Genomic DNA, 16,740 nt, shown 5'->3' with positions numbered 1-16,740 from the left:
GGTTTTAATCTTTTAGTTTTAATAGCTGTCTGTCCTTAATTTTTAATGTAAGTCATCATATAATTGTCATAAATTATATACTTGTTTCTTTATTCCTAGTCTGTGAGTCCCTAATGGCTCTTTTTTTCTTATCACAGAATTTGTCAGTTCTCCCACTACCATAAAGAGCAGGAATAGCATTAGCAGGTATTCCTTTTTTTGTTCCTAACCTTAAGTGTAAGACTGCTCAAACTCCCTGTCAAGTATATTTTCTGTAGGTTTTCATAAGTAGCCTTTAGCAGTTTTCTTAGTTTTGAAGACTTTTTATTGTAAGTAGGATTAAACTTTAGCAGTGATTTTTTTCTATAGCTATTGAGATAAACATGGGCTTTCTCCTATAAGTCTGCTAATATGAATTTCATTGGTTGATTTTCTAATATTGAATTATCTTTGTATTTCTAGGAAAACTGTACCTGTAGAAAAAAAAAATTTAATACAATGTTGGATTCAGTTAGCTAATATTTCATATAGGATATTTGCCTCTATAGTCATACATGTGATTTTCTTTACTTATACCTCTTATAAGTGGTATTAAGTTTATTCTAGTCTTATAAGTGAGTTGGGCTGTTTTTTTCTCTTGTTCTATGCTTTGCAAAAACCTGTATGAGATTAATCTTTTCTTGAAAGATTTAGTAAAGGGTTATCTCTAAAGTCATTTAGGCTGGCTTGTTTTTGGTATATATGGGAAATTGCCATTTCAATTTTTTGAATATTTACTAGTTTTTCCTAAGTTTTTAAATAATTGAATTTTAGTTTTTGTTAATCTCTTTTATTTAGCCTTTATATTTAATTTTTTTCTCCTTTCTTCTTTATGTTTACTCGTGGTTTTTGCCTATGAGTCTTCCATAATAAGGAAAACGATGGATTAAATTACTTATTATATGAAAACACTTATTTTTATAATTTATAACATGTAATGTCACTTTTATTTGAAATACAATAATTATATTAAACATGTAGTTGTTATTAGTAAAGTGATACTATTATGATTTTTAAAATTCAAATAATATAAATAAAGCAAAAGTTACCTTTGAGATTCCCTGTGTTCAGAACTGATTTTGAGTGGTTTAGGATTTCACATCGGAGAAGGCAATGGCACCCCACTCCAGTACTCTTGCCTGGAAAATCCCATGGATGGAGGAGCCTGGTAGGCTGCAGTCCATGGGGTCGCTAAGAGTCGGACACGACTGAGCGACTTCACTTTCACTTTTCACTTTCATGCATTGGAGAAGAAAATGGCAACCCACTCCAGTGTTCTTGCCTGGAGAATCCCAGGGATGGCGGAGCCTGGTGGGCTGCCATCTGTGGGGTCGCACAGAGTCGGACACGACTGAAGTGACTTAGCAGCAGCAGCAGGATTTCACATAGCTACTAACTGGCATAGTGTAGATACAAACTAAGGTCTTCAGATTGTTACATGCTCTTTCATTAAAATATTTCTTCATCAATATATATTTGTTGAATAAACATGAAGATCTCAGGATGATAACAGCTTTCACCTTTCGCATGCTGGTTGATGCTTGAAATTCATCCTTAAAATTTCCTTCCTTTTTGCTTAATGCCTTAACATGATTTTAAATTATAGTACTTATTGGTCAGGGAAGTACAACAGAAGTCTTGATTTCAGAGTGTTTTGTGCTTTTTAATTCTTTATCTCTTTCCCTACCCTCCCTCTCTACGCCATAAACAAAAATGCTAACATAACAGTATGCTAATTATTTCTGCTAGGAATCCTTAGAATTGTACTTCTATCAAAATTTGCTTTATAATAAAGACCAAGCATAGTTTCTTACTTCCATGTCAGCTGGGTTACAGTGTATGTCAGTTAGGATTCAGAGGATAAGAAATTTATTGCGAGGAATTGAGAGCTGGCTAGGCAAATCCATAATATATAGGGATAAATATATATCTATATAGAGATATAAATATCTATAGACATAAATATATAATACAGACATACTACTACTACTACTACATACTGGAGAATCCCTGGCAAGAACACTGGAGTGGGTTGCCATTCCCTTCTCCAATGCATGAAAGTGAAAAGTGAAAAGTCAAAGTGAAGTCGCTCAGTCGTGGTCGACTCTTCATGACCCCATGGACTGCAGCCTACCAGGCTCCTCTGTCCATGGGATTTTCCAGGCAAGAGTATTGGAGTGGGTTGCCATTGCCTTCTCCGAGATATAGACATAAATAGACATAAACATATAGATACATATATATAGACATAAATATATAGATATATATCCAAAATATATAGGGATATACATAAATCTGTGTATATATATATATATATTTACATATACATACATATATTGGAATATTAGCCATAAAAAGAATGAAATAATGCCATTTGTAGCAACCTACAGATTATACTAAGTGAAATAAGTCAGAGAAAGACACATATCATATCACTTACATGTGAAATCTTTAAAAAAATGATACAAATAAACTTATTTATAAAACAGAAAAAGAATCACAGACATAGAAAAAAAACTTATGGTTCCCAAAGCGGAAAAGAGCAGGGAGGAAGGGATAAATTAGAACTTTGGTATAAGCAGATACAAACTATTATATATAAAAGAGATAAATGGAAATGTCCTATTGTATAGCACAGGGAGCTATATTCAATAATTCAATGTCTTGTAATAAACTGTAATAGAAAAAATCTGAAAAAGGAATTGTATATGTGTGTGTGTATATATATGTATATAAAACTAAATCACTTTGCTGTACACCAGAAACTAACAAAACATCATACATCAATTAAACTTCAATTTGTTGACAAAAAATAAGCTAAGAATAAAAGAGAATTTAATCCATCTAAACTGAGGATTATAACCCAGGAAACAAATTCTCAGAAGCTCCAAGAATTGCTCCGTTGGTCAGGAGTTAGAGATGCAGTTTCATAGATTTTTGAGACAAATTGTATAACATATTGACAGGTTAGCATTGTATCGATAGATAGTTCAATCAACTAAGTATTTTTTTCTTTTTCAATTACACATATGCAGACAAGGCTTTGGTCAGTGCCACCTCTTGTACCCTTGTCTGAGATGAAAAAAATACATTAAGCATAGAATTACAATGTAATGCTGTCTTGTGAAGAAAGGAGCCAACCTTTTCTCATAGGGTGATTTCACCCTCCTGCTTTGAGAAGGTCTGTTTAATGTGTAATGTAGATGCACACTGCACATTGTGAAAAGTCGGACATAAAGGGAGCATGCCATTTGTCTTCCTTTATTTTAGTCTGATCGTCCTTCCACAGAATATTTAAGATTTTCCTTATCAAAAATTTTTAAAGGGTGAAAAAGCAAACCATGGTCTAAAGAAAATACAAGTGTAATAGGTTGGACAGTATCTCCCCAAAATATGTGTCCAAGTTCTAACTATTGATATCTATGAATACGATCTTACTCAGAAATAGCACCTTTGAAAATATAATTAAGGATCTTGAGACGAGATCAACCTGCATTTAGGAGCCAAGATTCCAATTCCCATACTGGATCTACTGACCAGTGTCCATATAAAAGAAAGGAGAGATTTGAGACAAGAGCAGACGGTCATAGGAAGATAGAGGCAGAGATGGGTGGGTGCCATGTATCTTTAAGCCAGGCCTTCTCTGGTGGCTCAGCTGGTAAAAGAATCTGCCTGCAATGCAGGAGATGTAAACCAGGGAACGCCTCTAGCCACTAGAAACTGTAAAAGGCAAGGAAGGAACCTCCTCCTAGAGCGTCCAGAGAGAACTTAGTCCTGCAGACATTTAGATTGTAGACATATGGCCTCCATATGACTGTGAGAGAATTAAAATTTTGTTTAAAACAAAAACAAAAAGCACTTAGGGCAAGTCATCAGTAGGCCTGGGCAGGAACTAACAGTTGATCCTGCAGTCCACAGGCAGAATGCCTTTATTAGGCAAATATCAGTTCTGCTCTTAAAATCTTTTGATTGATTGGATCACCCAGATTACCCGAAATAACCTCTTTTACATTCAGTCCAGTCCCTCAGTCGTGTCCGACTCTTTGTGACACTATGAACGGCAGCACACCAGGCTTCCCTGTCCATCACCAATTCCCGGAGTTCACTCAAACTCATGTCCATCGAGTCAATGATGCCATCCAACCATCTCATCCTCTGTCATTCCGTTCTCCTCCCACATTCATTCTTTCCCAGAATCAGGGTCTTTTCAAATGAGTCAGTCGTTCCCATCAGGTGGCCAAAGTATTGGAGTTTCAGCTTCAACATCAATATTATCCAATGAATATTCAGGACTGATTTCCTTTAGGATGGACTGGTTGGATCTCCTTGCAGTCCAAGGGACTCTCAAGAGTCTTCTCCAACACCACAGTTCAAAAGCATCAATTCTTCAGCACTCAGCTTTCTTTCTAGTTCAACTCTCACATCCATACATGACTACTGGAAAAACCATAGCTTTGACTAGACAGACCTTTGTTGGCAAATGTGTCTGCTTTTTAACATGCTGTCTAGGTTGGTCATAGCTTTTCTTCCAAGAAGCAAGTGTCTTAATTTCATGGCTGAAGTCACCATCTGCAGTGATTTTGGAGCCCCAAGAAAATAAAGTCTCTCACTGTTTCCATGTTTCCCCATCTATTTGCCATGAAGTGATAGGACCAGATGCCATGATCTTACTTTTCTGAATATCGAGTTTTAAGCTAAGTTTTTCACTCTCCTCTTTCACTTTCATCAAGAGGCTCTTTAGTTCTTCTTTGCTTACTTCCTTAAGAGTGGTATCATCTGCAGATCTGCGGTTGCTGATATTTCTCCTGGTAATCTTGATTCCAGCTTGTGCTTCATCCAGCCCAGTGTTTCTCGTGATGTACTCTGCGTATAAATTAAATAAGCAGGGTGACAATATATAGTCTTGACATACTCCTTTCCCAATTTGGAACCAGTCTGTTGTTCCATGTCCAGTTCTAATTGTTGCTTCTTGATCTGCATACAGATTTCTCAGGAGGCAGGTCAGGTGGTCTGGTATTCCCATCTCTTGAAGAATTTTCCACAGTTTGTTGTGATCCACACAGTTAAAGGCTTTGGCATGGTCAATAAAGCAGAAGTAGATGTTTTTCTGGAACTCTTGCTTTTTCAATGATCCAATGGATGTTGGGAATTTGATGTCTGGTTCCTCTGCCTTTTCTAAATCCGGCTTGAACATCAGGAAGTTCATGGTTCACATGTTGTTGAAGGCTTGCCTGGAGAATTTTGAGCATTACTTTACTAGTGTGTGAGATGAGTGCAGCTGTGCAATAGTTTGAGCATTCTTTGGCATTGCCTTTCTTAGGGATTGGAATGAAAACTGACCTTTTCCAGTCCTGTGGCCACTGCTGAGTTTTCCAAATTTGCTGGCATACTGACTGCAGCACTTTAACAGCATAATCTTTTAGGAATTGAAATAGCTCAACTGGAAGTCCATCACCTCCACTAGCTTTGTTCGTAGTGATGCTTCCTAAGGCCCACTTGACTTTGCATTCCAGGATGTCTGGCTCTAGGTGAGTGATTACACAATTGTGGTTACCTGGATCATGAAGATCTTTTTTGTACAGTTCTTCTGTGTATTCTTGCCACCTCTTCTTATCTTCTGCTTCTGTTAGGTCTGTACCATTCCTGTCCTTTATTGTGCCCATCTTTGCATGAAATGTTCCCTTGGTATCTCTAATTTTCTTGAAGACATCTCTAGTCTTTCCCATTCTATTGTTTCTCTCTATTTCTTTGCATTGATCACTGAGGAAGGCTTTCTTCTCTCTCCTTGCTATTCTTTGGAACTTTGCATTCAAATGGGTATATCTTTCCTTTTCTCCTTTGCCTTTCACTTCTCTTCATTTCATAGCTGTAAGGCCTCAGCAGACAACCATTTTGCCTTTTTGCATTTCTTTTTCTTGGGGATGGTCTCCATCCATAGTTCTTCAGGCACTTTGTCTATCAGATCTAATCTCTTGAATCTATTTCTCACTTCCACTGTATAATTGTAAGGGATTTGATTTAGGTCATACCTGAATGGTCTATGAATGGTCTAGTGGTTTTCCCTACTTTCTTCAATTTAAGTCTGAATTTGGCAATACGGAGTTCATGACCTGAGCCACAGTCAGCTCCCGGTCTTGTTTTTGCTGACTGTATAGAGCTTCTCTATCTTTTACATAGTCAACTGATTATAGATGTTAATCATAAATAATCTCCCAGAAATACCTAGGGTTAGTGTTTGGTTGAATAACTGGATACTCGCTCTTACCATGAAGTAGGTATTAGTATTCTGCATTTGTAGATGAAGTACCTGAGGCTCAGAAGGATGAAGTGGATTTAATTGCAAAACTGTGTCACTTGCCAACTCTAGAAAGTCCCAGGACTTTCCTTTGAGCCACGTGCAGACCAGGAGCAGCAACACTCCAGGGATGTTAGAAATGGACACTTGGACCATGTGAATCAGAATCTGCAGTTTAATAAGAATCCTCAAGTACAAAATTCCTGAGTACAAAGTTTGAGAAGCACTAGCCACGGGTTGGAAAAGGTCAGTTTTCAAACCAATCCCAAAGAAAGGCAATGCCATGGAATGCTCAAACTATTGCACAATTGCACACATCTCACACGCTAGTAAAGTAATGCTCAAAATTCTCCAAGCCAGGCTTCAGCAATATGTGAACCATGAACTTCCAGATGTTCAAGCCGGATTTAGCAAAGGCAGAGGAACCAGAGATCTAATTGCCAACATCTGCAGGATCATCAAAAGAGCAAGAGAGTTCCAGAAAAACATCTATTTTTGCTTTATTGACTATGCCAAAGACTTTGACTGTGTGGATCACAACAAACTGTGGAAAATTCTTCAAGAGATGGGAATACCAGACCACCTGACCTGCCTCTTGAGAAATCTGTATGTAGGTCAGGAAGCAACAGTTAGAACTGGACATGGAACAACAGACTGGTTCCAAATAGAAAAAGGAATACATCAAGGCTATATATTGTCATCCTGCTTATTTAACTTATACACAGAGTACATCACAAGAAACGCTGGGCTGGAAGAAGCACAAGCTGGAATCAAGACTGCCAGGAGAAATATCAATAACCTCAGATATGCAGATGATACTACCCTTATGGCAGAAAGTGAAGAACTAAAGAGCCTCTTTAAAAAGCAGAGACATTACTTTGTCAACAAGAGTCCCTCTAGTCAAAGCTATGGTTTTTCCAGTAGTCATGTATGGATGTGAGAGTTGGACTGTAAAGAAAGCTGACCACAGAAGAATTGATGCTTTTGAACTGTGATGTTGGAGAAGACTTTTGAGAGTCCCTTGTACTGCAAGGAGATCCAAGCAGTCCATCCTAAAGGAGATCAGTCCTGAGTGTTCATTGGAAGGACTGTTGTTGAAGCTGAAATTCCAAATCTTTGGCCACCTGATGTGAAGAGCTGACTCATTTGAAAAGACCCTGATGCTGGGAGAGATTGAGGGCATGATGAGAAGGGGAGGACAGAAGATGAGATGGTTGGATGGCATCACCGACCCAGTGGACATGAGTTTGGGTAAACTTCGGGAGCTGGTGATGGACAGGCAGGCTGGGCGTGCTGCGGTCCATGGGGTCTCAAAGAGTCGGACACGACTGAACTGAACTGAGTCAAGGATTGGCTCCGTGATAAATAATACGCTTGCAAAGGCGGGGGACAGGTTGGATCCCTGGACCTGGAAGATCCCCTGGAGTAAGAAATGGCAACCTCGTCAGGTATTCTTCCCTGGAAAATTCTGTGCACAGAGGAGTCTGGAACGCTAGAGTCCATGGGGTCGCAAAGAGTTGGACACGCGAAGAGCTGGACACGAATAAGTGAGCGCGCGCGCACACACACACACACACACACACACACACACACACGCACGCACACACACACACACACACACACACAGCTAAGGTAGTCTATAAGTCAAAAGGTTTTTCTTTATTGCTGATGGCCGAGCAAGCAGGTTCCTTGTCTGGCACCCCAACCCAACCTCATCTCACCGCACCTCTCCTCCTTTTCGTTCTCCCTCACTACACCAACCGCTGGCAGCTAGCTACGCCGAGGCTGGGCAGGGCTTTGGAAATTTTGAAGGCAGACGGAGGCGAAGCAGAAGTTAGGGGAACTGAAAAGCATTCTTGTAGCAGCATTCTCTGCTAACAAAAACTCTTTGCCCTCTGCCCTTAAGAAATATGACGTTCGGCGAATACGCACTTCCGGTCATGGAGCTAAACAAAATCCGGGAGGGCAAGAGACCGGAAGTAACCGCCCTCGTGCCTCTCCTCCCGCCCCCTCTTAGTTTCCCAGCGTCTTTTGGGAGAATGAGGTTGCTTGAGGGCTGTGGCTCAGGTGCGGTTACTGGGTGACAAGTCGGAGCCCGGACTGGGTGAGTGCCCGCTGTCTCGGCCGCGGATCGGTTCACTTTGTTCGGGTGACCTTCGTCCTGCCGGGGATAGGGGACGGGGAGTCGTGCGCGGGGCGCTCTTTGAAGAGGCGCCGCCGCGGGTCTGCGGCAAAGGAGCGAGCTGGGGGGGTTGCGAGTGGGGCCGGTTCCCGGGTCGGGCCCGCAGAGCCCGCGAGGTCAGAGCCCAGGGAGTCGGGCGGCCGGGCCCCGGCAAAGGCTCGCGGGACGGGGGTGGGGTCTGGCCCCGAGCCCCGCAGGCGGGGCTCCCGCGCCTGGTGTGGAGGACGGGAAAGGCCTTTCTCCAAGGCAGGCGTTCACAACCGGCTGAACCGGGTGGTTATTCTCACCGTGCTTTCTCACGCAGCCCTTCGGTCAGTCATTTTCTGACCCCTTGGAAGTCTCAGCCTTCTTTATGGCTGCTCTGCTCCATTTTACACACATGCACACAAGGATTAGACAGGTGTGTGATAGGTTTTGTTGGGTGCTTTTTATGAGAAGCTACCACAAAAAATTATTTTTCTTAAATTCCTTCAAGTTCTTGTTACTTTGGCTGGAAACGTTGATGCTCTCTATAAGGCTTGTCTCCTTATATGCTGCGATGAGAACTCCTACTTTCTAAACGTTAGTATTGCTCTTTTTAAAGCTTGCCTCCTTATTTGTTGCGACGAAAACTAATTTCTCAACGTTAGTATTGCGTCAAACGTTAATATGATGTTGAAGTTCTATTTACTCACTCTACCTATCTACCACCTAGAGGTCCAGATTGAGAGACAGTAACTTATTGTTGGTGAACTTGGCTTCATCTCACTCATCCTGCTCCCTGATGTAGTTAAGAGTCACATGCACTCTTACTATCATGAAAACAAATAACCCATTCAAAAAAATGGGCAGAAGACCTGAATAGACATTTCTCCAAAGAGGACATACAGATGACCAACAGGCACATGAAAAGATGTTCAGCTTCAGTAGTTATTAGAGAAATGCAAATCAAAACTACAGTGAGATATCACCTCACAGCAGTTAGAATGGCTGTCATCAAAAAATCCAAAAACAACAAATGCTGGAGAGGGTGTGGAGAGAAAAGAACCCTTCTGTATTGCTTCAGTCAGTCAGTCAGTCAGTTCAGTCACTTAGTCGTGTCCGACTCTTTGCGACCCCATGAATTGCAGCATGCCAGGCCTCCCTGTCCATCACCAACTCCCAGAGTTCACTCAAACTCAAGTCCACCGAGTCGGTGATGCCATCCAGCCATCTCATCCTCTGTTGTCCCCTTCTCCTCCTGCCCCCAATCCCTCCCAGCATCAGAGTCTTTTCCAATGAGTCAACTCTTCGAATGAGGTGTCCAAAGTACTGGAGTTTCAGCTATATTGCTTATGGGAATGTAATAGTCACTATGGAGAACAGTATGGAGGTTCCTTAAAAAACTAAAAATAGAGCTACCATATGATCCAGCAATCCTACTCCTGGGCATAGATCTGCAAAAGAACATCCAAAAGGATACATGCACCCCAGTGTCCATTGCAACACTATTTACAGTAGCCAAGACATGGAGGAAACTTAAATGTCTGTCTACAGAGGACTGGATAAAAAAGATGCAGTACATATATTACAATGGAATATTACTCATCCATTAAAAAGAATGAAATAATACCATTTGCAGCAGCATGGATGGACCTAGAGAGTGTCATACTGAATGAAATGAGTCAGAGAAGGAGAAATATCCTATGACATCCCTTGTATGTGGAATCTGAAAAGAAATGATACAAATAAACTTACAAAACAGAAAAAGACTCATAGACTTAGAAAAGGAACTTATGGTGCTAGGGGAAGGGATAGTTAGGGACTTTGAGAAGGTCTTGTACACACTGCTATATATAAAATGGATAATCAATAAGGACTTTCTATATAGCACATGGAACTCTGCTTCATGTTATATGCTAGACTAGATGGGAGGAGGGTTTGGGGAAGAATGGTACATGTATATGTATGGCTTCCCGGGTGGTGCTAGTGGTAAAGAACCCACTTGCCAATGCAGGAGACACCGGTTCAATTCCTGGGTCGGAAAGATCCCCTGGAGGAGGGCATGGCAGTCCACTTCAGTATTCTTGCCTAGAGAATCCCATGAACAGTAGCTTGGCAGGCTATAGACCATGGCGTTGCAAAGAGTTGGACACAACTGAAGTGACTTAGCACACCTATGTACGGCTGAGTACCTTCAAGGTTCACCTGAAACTACCACAGTGTTGTTAATTGACTATACCCCAGTACAAAATACAAAGTTTAAAGTTTGGGGGGAAAAAATAGAGTCACATGCACTCAGAATTTGGCTAGTTTTCATCAGCAGCAAAGGGAACTAAAGTAGAAATTGCAGTCAAATTTTGGGCAATAGACTTCACATATTTTAGTGGAATATTGCCCAAAAGTAGTCTTTAATTGTCTGAGTAAATCACTTCTCTCCCAAAAACAGCTACGTAAGAATATTTAGGGGGACTTCCCTGGTGGTACAATGGCTAAGACTCCACACTCCCAGTGCAGGGGGCCCGAGTTTGATCCCTGGTCAGGGAACTAGATCCCACATGCCACCATTAAGAGCTTGAATGCTGCAGCTGAAGAGCCCACAAACTATAACTGAGACCCAGCAGAGCCAAATAAATATTTTGGAAGTTTGTTTCATTGGGAAGTCAGTGTTGCTGAAAAGTGTCATTAATTCACGTGTCTTTAATTTGTTTCTAACTTTTTATTTTCAGCATAATGGCAGAAACTGCTTCTCCACTGAAGCACTTCGTGCTGGCTAAGAAGACAATTACAGCAATCTTCGACCAGTTACTGGAGTTTGTTACTGAAGGATCACATTTTGTTGAAGGTTAATTTCTCTAAGTTTTTAAAATAATTACTTTGGAAATATATAAAGATCCTTTATTCTTTCAACCTTGGATACAGAACACATACAGAGCATTGTACTATATGAGATACCATAACAAAACCCATTTCTGCTGACCAAAGGAGGAAGATTGAATTATATTAATAGCAACTAAGAAAGAAGTGTATGTGTGAGGTCCTGTTCTAACCATTTAATAATAGCTCATTTAATACTCAAATCAACACTGAGGCACATTGTAATCACACTCATTTTAAAGATAAAGGACCTAAGGCACAGAAAACGTAAGCAGCTTACCAAAGATCACACAGCTTGTAAATGCCTGGACAAAAAAGTCAGGTGGCCCACATTTAGCCATTATACTTATCTCCCTGTCAACTCAAAAGTTAAGTCAACATCTCAGATCCATTTTAGTGAAAAGTGAGACAGAAAAGCTGTGACAAACCTAGACATTGTATTAAAAGCAGAGACATCACTTTGCCAACATAGGTCCGTATAGTCAAAGCTATGGTTTTCCAGTAGTCAAGTATGAATGTGAAAGTTGGACCATAAAGCCTGAGCACCAAAGAATTGATGCTTTTGAACTGTGATGCTGGAAAAGACTCTTGAGAGTCCCTTGGAGAGCAAGGAGATCAAACCAGTCAGCCCTAAAGGAAATCAACCCTGAATAGTCATTGGAAGGACTGATGCTGAAGCTGAAACTCTTAATACTTTGGCCACCTGATGCAAAGAGCCAGCTCAGTGGAGTTGGCTGAAGCTTCAATACTTTGGCCACCTGATGCTGGGAAAGATTGAAGGCAAAAGGAGAAGAGGGTGGCAGAGGATGAGATGGTTAGATAGCATCACCGACTCAATGGACATGAATTTGAGCAAACTGGGAGATAGTGAAGGACAGGGAATCCTGGCATGCTGTGGTCCATGGCGTCACAAAGAGTCAGACAGAGCTTAGTGACTGAACAACAACCATTACCTATTCAAACCTCACTGTTAACATGTGAATCCCTCTTCTCAATTCAAGATTTGAAGCTCCTGTCAGAATGAAATTATAATTGGTGGATATTAGGTTCTAGTTCGGAGAAGGCAATGGCACCCCACTCCAGTACTCTTGCCTGGAAAATCCCATGGACGGAGGAGCCTGGTAGGCTGCAGTCCATGGGGTCGCCAAGAGGCGGACTCGACTGAGCGACTTTACTTTCACTTTTCACTTTAATGCATTGGAGAAGGAAATGGCAACCCACTCCAGTGTTCTTGCCTGGAGAATCCCAGGGATGGGGGAGCCTGGTGGGTTGCCGTCTCTGGGGTCGCACAGAGTCGGACACGACTGAAGCGACTTAGCAGCAGTAGCAGCAGCAGGTTCTAGTTACTTTATTCAGAAATGCGTTTTGGTCTTAGGTGGGTACTTTGTACTGATGAATAATAAATACCCTTTTGGGTCTTCCCTGGTAGTCCAGTGGCTAAGACTGTCCCAATGCAGGGGACCTGGGTTCAAATCCTGGTCAGGGAATTATATCCTACATGCTGCAACTAAGACATGGCACAACCAAATAAACATTTAAAAAATAAATACTCTTTTGACTGGACCCCTGTAATTTTTAATTATTTTGTAATTCTGAGCAGTATTCTTAATGACCCGTTACAACAAGGCATTCACCTTTTACCAAATATTCAGATACCATGCTATTTTTATTTTCAAATGTTAATATAGAACAAAACCAAAATGTATGTACATCTTAAGTATTCTGTTTTATAATTATTGGAGTGGGTTGCCATTTCCTTCTCCAGGGATCTTTCCAACCCAGAAATCAAACCCAGGTCTCCTACATTGAAGGCAGATTCTTTACTGACTGAGCTACAAGGGAAGCCCTATAATTACCTTAATATTCATCTATATTATTTTGTCTACCATTTTAATTTTACAGCAACATATAAGAATCCAGAGCTTGACCGAGTAGCTACGGAGGATGATCTGATAGAAATACAGAGGTATAAAAACAAGCTTTCCGTCATTGGTGAGGTGCTGTCTCGGAGACACATGAAAGTGGCCTTTTTTGGCAGGTAACTACTGTTCTTCTCAAGGAGAGTTTTCAGCTTGATCGTATCTGTAGCTTTGTTTCTGATGTTTCAGCAAGGGTATTCCTTCTTTTTACAGCAGTTTCTGCTCATATTAAATGTTAAAGCTATTAGCATGTAAAATAATTTGTTCATTTTAGTTCCTGGTATAAAAAAAGCTTTATGGTATAAAAGAAGTTGTTTCTTTTTTAAGGGTGCTCATCTTTAAGAATTGGCTTCTTAGCCAATTATAAGAATAGAAAAACAGATAAGTATCATTTGTGACTTACTCTTTTAAGTTTCTATTGATTATCAGGTTGTGTCTTCCAAAAAGATTTTCAGCTCCATGATTCCCAGAGGAAGAATAAGACATGCCATTCCTTAAAGAAATTCTGGAGTGAAAAGAGTGATTTCTGCCACAGCTCATACATTAATTTAGGGACCATTTGTTAACTGTCTATGTACCAATCACTCTGTTGGGCACTAGAGATGCAAAGACAAATGACAAGGCCCATACTTGGTTGTTCAGATATCATGTGTTGTGTATCAGTAGAGGCATTTATTTACTCATTAAGCTAACCTCGTAGAGGGCTTTAGCGCTTGGTGGTAGCCTATGCATAGAATTCTCTGTGTCTTGTTCAGTGTCTGACTCCTTTGCATTCTTTAAGTCTCATTCTAAATGTTACTATAGAAACCTTTCCAGACCAAGCTATCTAAGGTATTCCTTTTCAGTTATTCTCTACTAAACCACCTTGTTTATGTCCTTGAAAACTTTTCTTCAAGCTCTGTTTCTGTTTGTCTTTTGTTTTATATTATTTGGTTTACCCACTTGACCTTATGCAGAGTCTAGTATGAAGTAAGGAGAAGGCAGTGGCACTCCACTCCAGTACTCTTGCCTGGAAAATCCCATGGACGGAGGAGCCTGGTAGGCTGCAGTCCATGGGGTCGCTAAGAGTCGGACTCGACTGAGCGACTTCACTTTCACTTTTCACTTTCATACATTGGAGAAGGAAATGGCAACCCACTCCAGTGTTCTTGCCTGGAGAATCCCAGGGATGGGGGAGCCTGGTGGGCTGCCGTCTATGGGGTCGCACAGAGTCGGACACGACTGAAGTGACTTAGCAGCAGCAGGAGTCAGAGTAAGAGGGAAGAGGCTTGTTGGGGAAGTGATGACTCAGTTGTCCTACTTGAGAAGAAGAAATAGGAATGGGTTTTGCATGTGAAGAAGGTCCAGCCCAGATTTAAGAAGACGGGACCTTAGACGACACCTTGTGGTGGGAATCAAAAAGCAAGAAAAATAAAAAGGGTAAGGGAGGATCTCTTTATGGGAAGGGTAGGATTTGTTTTCCTCCATTTTATTTTTCTGAAATGTACCTTGCTAATAGTTATGTAAATCAAGTTGTCAACTTTTTCATAAAAAATGGAATCTGGTGAAATTTTTGTACAAAATTGCATTCTAAAAAAGTTGGCCTTTGACCCAGTGAAAGAACGAAATTTTTATCATTATGTTTTGTCTTGATTTTGTGTATTCATTCTTCAGGACAAGCAGTGGGAAGAGCTCTGTTATCAATGCCATGTTGTGGGATAAAGTCCTCCCTAGTGGGATTGGCCATACAACCAATTGCTTCCTGAGTGTTGAAGGAACCGATGGAGATAAAGCCTATCTCATGACAGAAGGGTCAGATGAAAAAAGGAGTGTGAAGGTATACCGTTTGACCTTTAATAGCATAATGCACCTGAAATAATGTCCTTAACTTGTTCTTTTGGAAAGCTCTTTACAAGATGTCTGCATTGCTAGAGATGGAAGAACCATTAGTATTTCTCTTCATAGCTTTTAAAACCGTCAGTAATATTTTGGATTTTCTAAAATACTTTTGCTTCAGAGCTAAATTCTTGGAGGAATAAAACCTGTCCTTAGCTTAAAATGAAGATAAATTAGAATTAAAAGTTTATAAAAATTTTAAAGTACTGTTCCCAGTGAAAAGAAAATTACTGAAGTGTGTCATCGCTGTTTAATCACATATCTTGTCTTTCTAAACAAAACTTTGTTTAAAAAATTCGGCTCTGGAATCTGTTTTTGACCCGCACCTGTGCCTTTAGAAACTGTTTTTGCCTTCAGAATATTTGGTAAGCTAATTCATGTCTAAATGCTATTTAGACAGATAAAGGCCAGTGGTAGTTCCCTGCTGCTGCGGCTGCTAAGTCGCTTCAGTCGTGTCTGACTCTGTGCAACTCCATAGACAGCAGCCCACCAGGCTCCGCCGTCCCTGGGATTCTCCAGGCAAGAACACTGGAGTGGGTTGCCATTTCCTTCTCCATTGCATGAAAGTGAAAAGTGAAAGCGAAGTCGCTCAGTTGTGTCCGACCTTCAACGACCCCATGGACTGCAGCCTACCAGGCTCCTCCGTCCCTGGGATTTTCCAGGCAAGAGTACTGGAGTGCCGTGCCATCGCCTTCCCCGGTAGTTCCCTACCTTGTATAAATTTCTTGAGGAATTCAGTGGCACTAGGTTTTCTCAGCCAAACAAAAAGAAAAAACAATTACGATGCAAGGTGTTTGCTTTGGTATGAAAGCAAGTGGAAAAGGCACTGCTTCTCATTATATTCACTTCAATCATAAGAGCTTTCCCACAAATACAGAAGTTCAGTATGTGAAGATGCATGCCATTTTAGTTTTGACTAAACTGTAGGTGAATTCATAGGTGTAGTCATCCTCCTGTGAATTTGCTGTTTGATCACAGCAGGTAACTCAATCGGTCTAATACCCTTCAGTATTTATTTATGAACAATAAATGAGATGATATTTATAAAAATATTAAAAACTTTTAAGCCATACAGAGTAGTCACAAGATTGTAATTCTATCAGAAAGTTTATAAAAGCAAGCAAAAAACCACTACCTATCATTGTCACTGTGGAAATTCACTTCAACCCTGATTAGGACTACTGTGGCCATTTGATAATAGATGTTTCCCTTTTAAAGTTTCATTTAAATTGCAAAAGAATCATAGAGCTATGTGTGCTGATGCCCTTTCCTTGATTATTAATTTTGTCTTAAGCCCTTTGAACTTAATTGTATGTTTAACACGCATATGAAAGATAATAAATGTATATCAGAAGTCATCTTGAGGAGTAGAAATATTTTAGAGAGCTTAAACGGAAAGAGAGGCTATCAGTCAGTTCAGTTCAATTGCTCAGTCATCTCCGACTCTTTGTGACCCCCTGGACTGCAGCACACCAGGCTTCCCTGTCCATCTCCAACTCCAGAGTTTACTCAGACTCATGTCCATTGAGTCGGTGATGCCATTCAACCATCTCATTCTCTGTTGTCCCCTTCTCCTCCTGCCTTCAATCTTTCCCAGCATCAGGGTCTTTCAGATG

At 40.6% G+C, this 16,740-nt stretch overlaps 1 protein-coding gene across 1 annotated transcript in view; it reads left to right on the top strand.

Annotated features, from left to right (window-relative positions):
- The first annotated feature begins 8,278 nt into the window (after positions 1-8,278).
- The window catches only part of MFN1 (mitofusin 1), a 47,135-nt gene continuing 38,673 nt past the window's right edge, over positions 8,279-16,740 (top strand). Inside the window, exons 1-4 of the mRNA XM_070791577.1 lie at positions 8,279-8,417; positions 11,183-11,298; positions 13,233-13,368; positions 14,903-15,065. Coding sequence (XP_070647678.1) covers positions 11,187-11,298; positions 13,233-13,368; positions 14,903-15,065 — 411 coding nt within the window. The 5' untranslated portion in view covers positions 8,279-8,417; positions 11,183-11,186. The remainder of the gene's footprint in view (positions 8,418-11,182; positions 11,299-13,232; positions 13,369-14,902; positions 15,066-16,740) is intronic.

The sequence above is a fragment of the Bos indicus genome, chromosome 1, assembly GCF_029378745.1.
Source record: "Bos indicus isolate NIAB-ARS_2022 breed Sahiwal x Tharparkar chromosome 1, NIAB-ARS_B.indTharparkar_mat_pri_1.0, whole genome shotgun sequence".
Taxonomy (NCBI): Eukaryota; Metazoa; Chordata; class Mammalia; order Artiodactyla; family Bovidae; genus Bos; species Bos indicus.
This window is presented reverse-complemented; position numbering and strand designations above follow the sequence as displayed.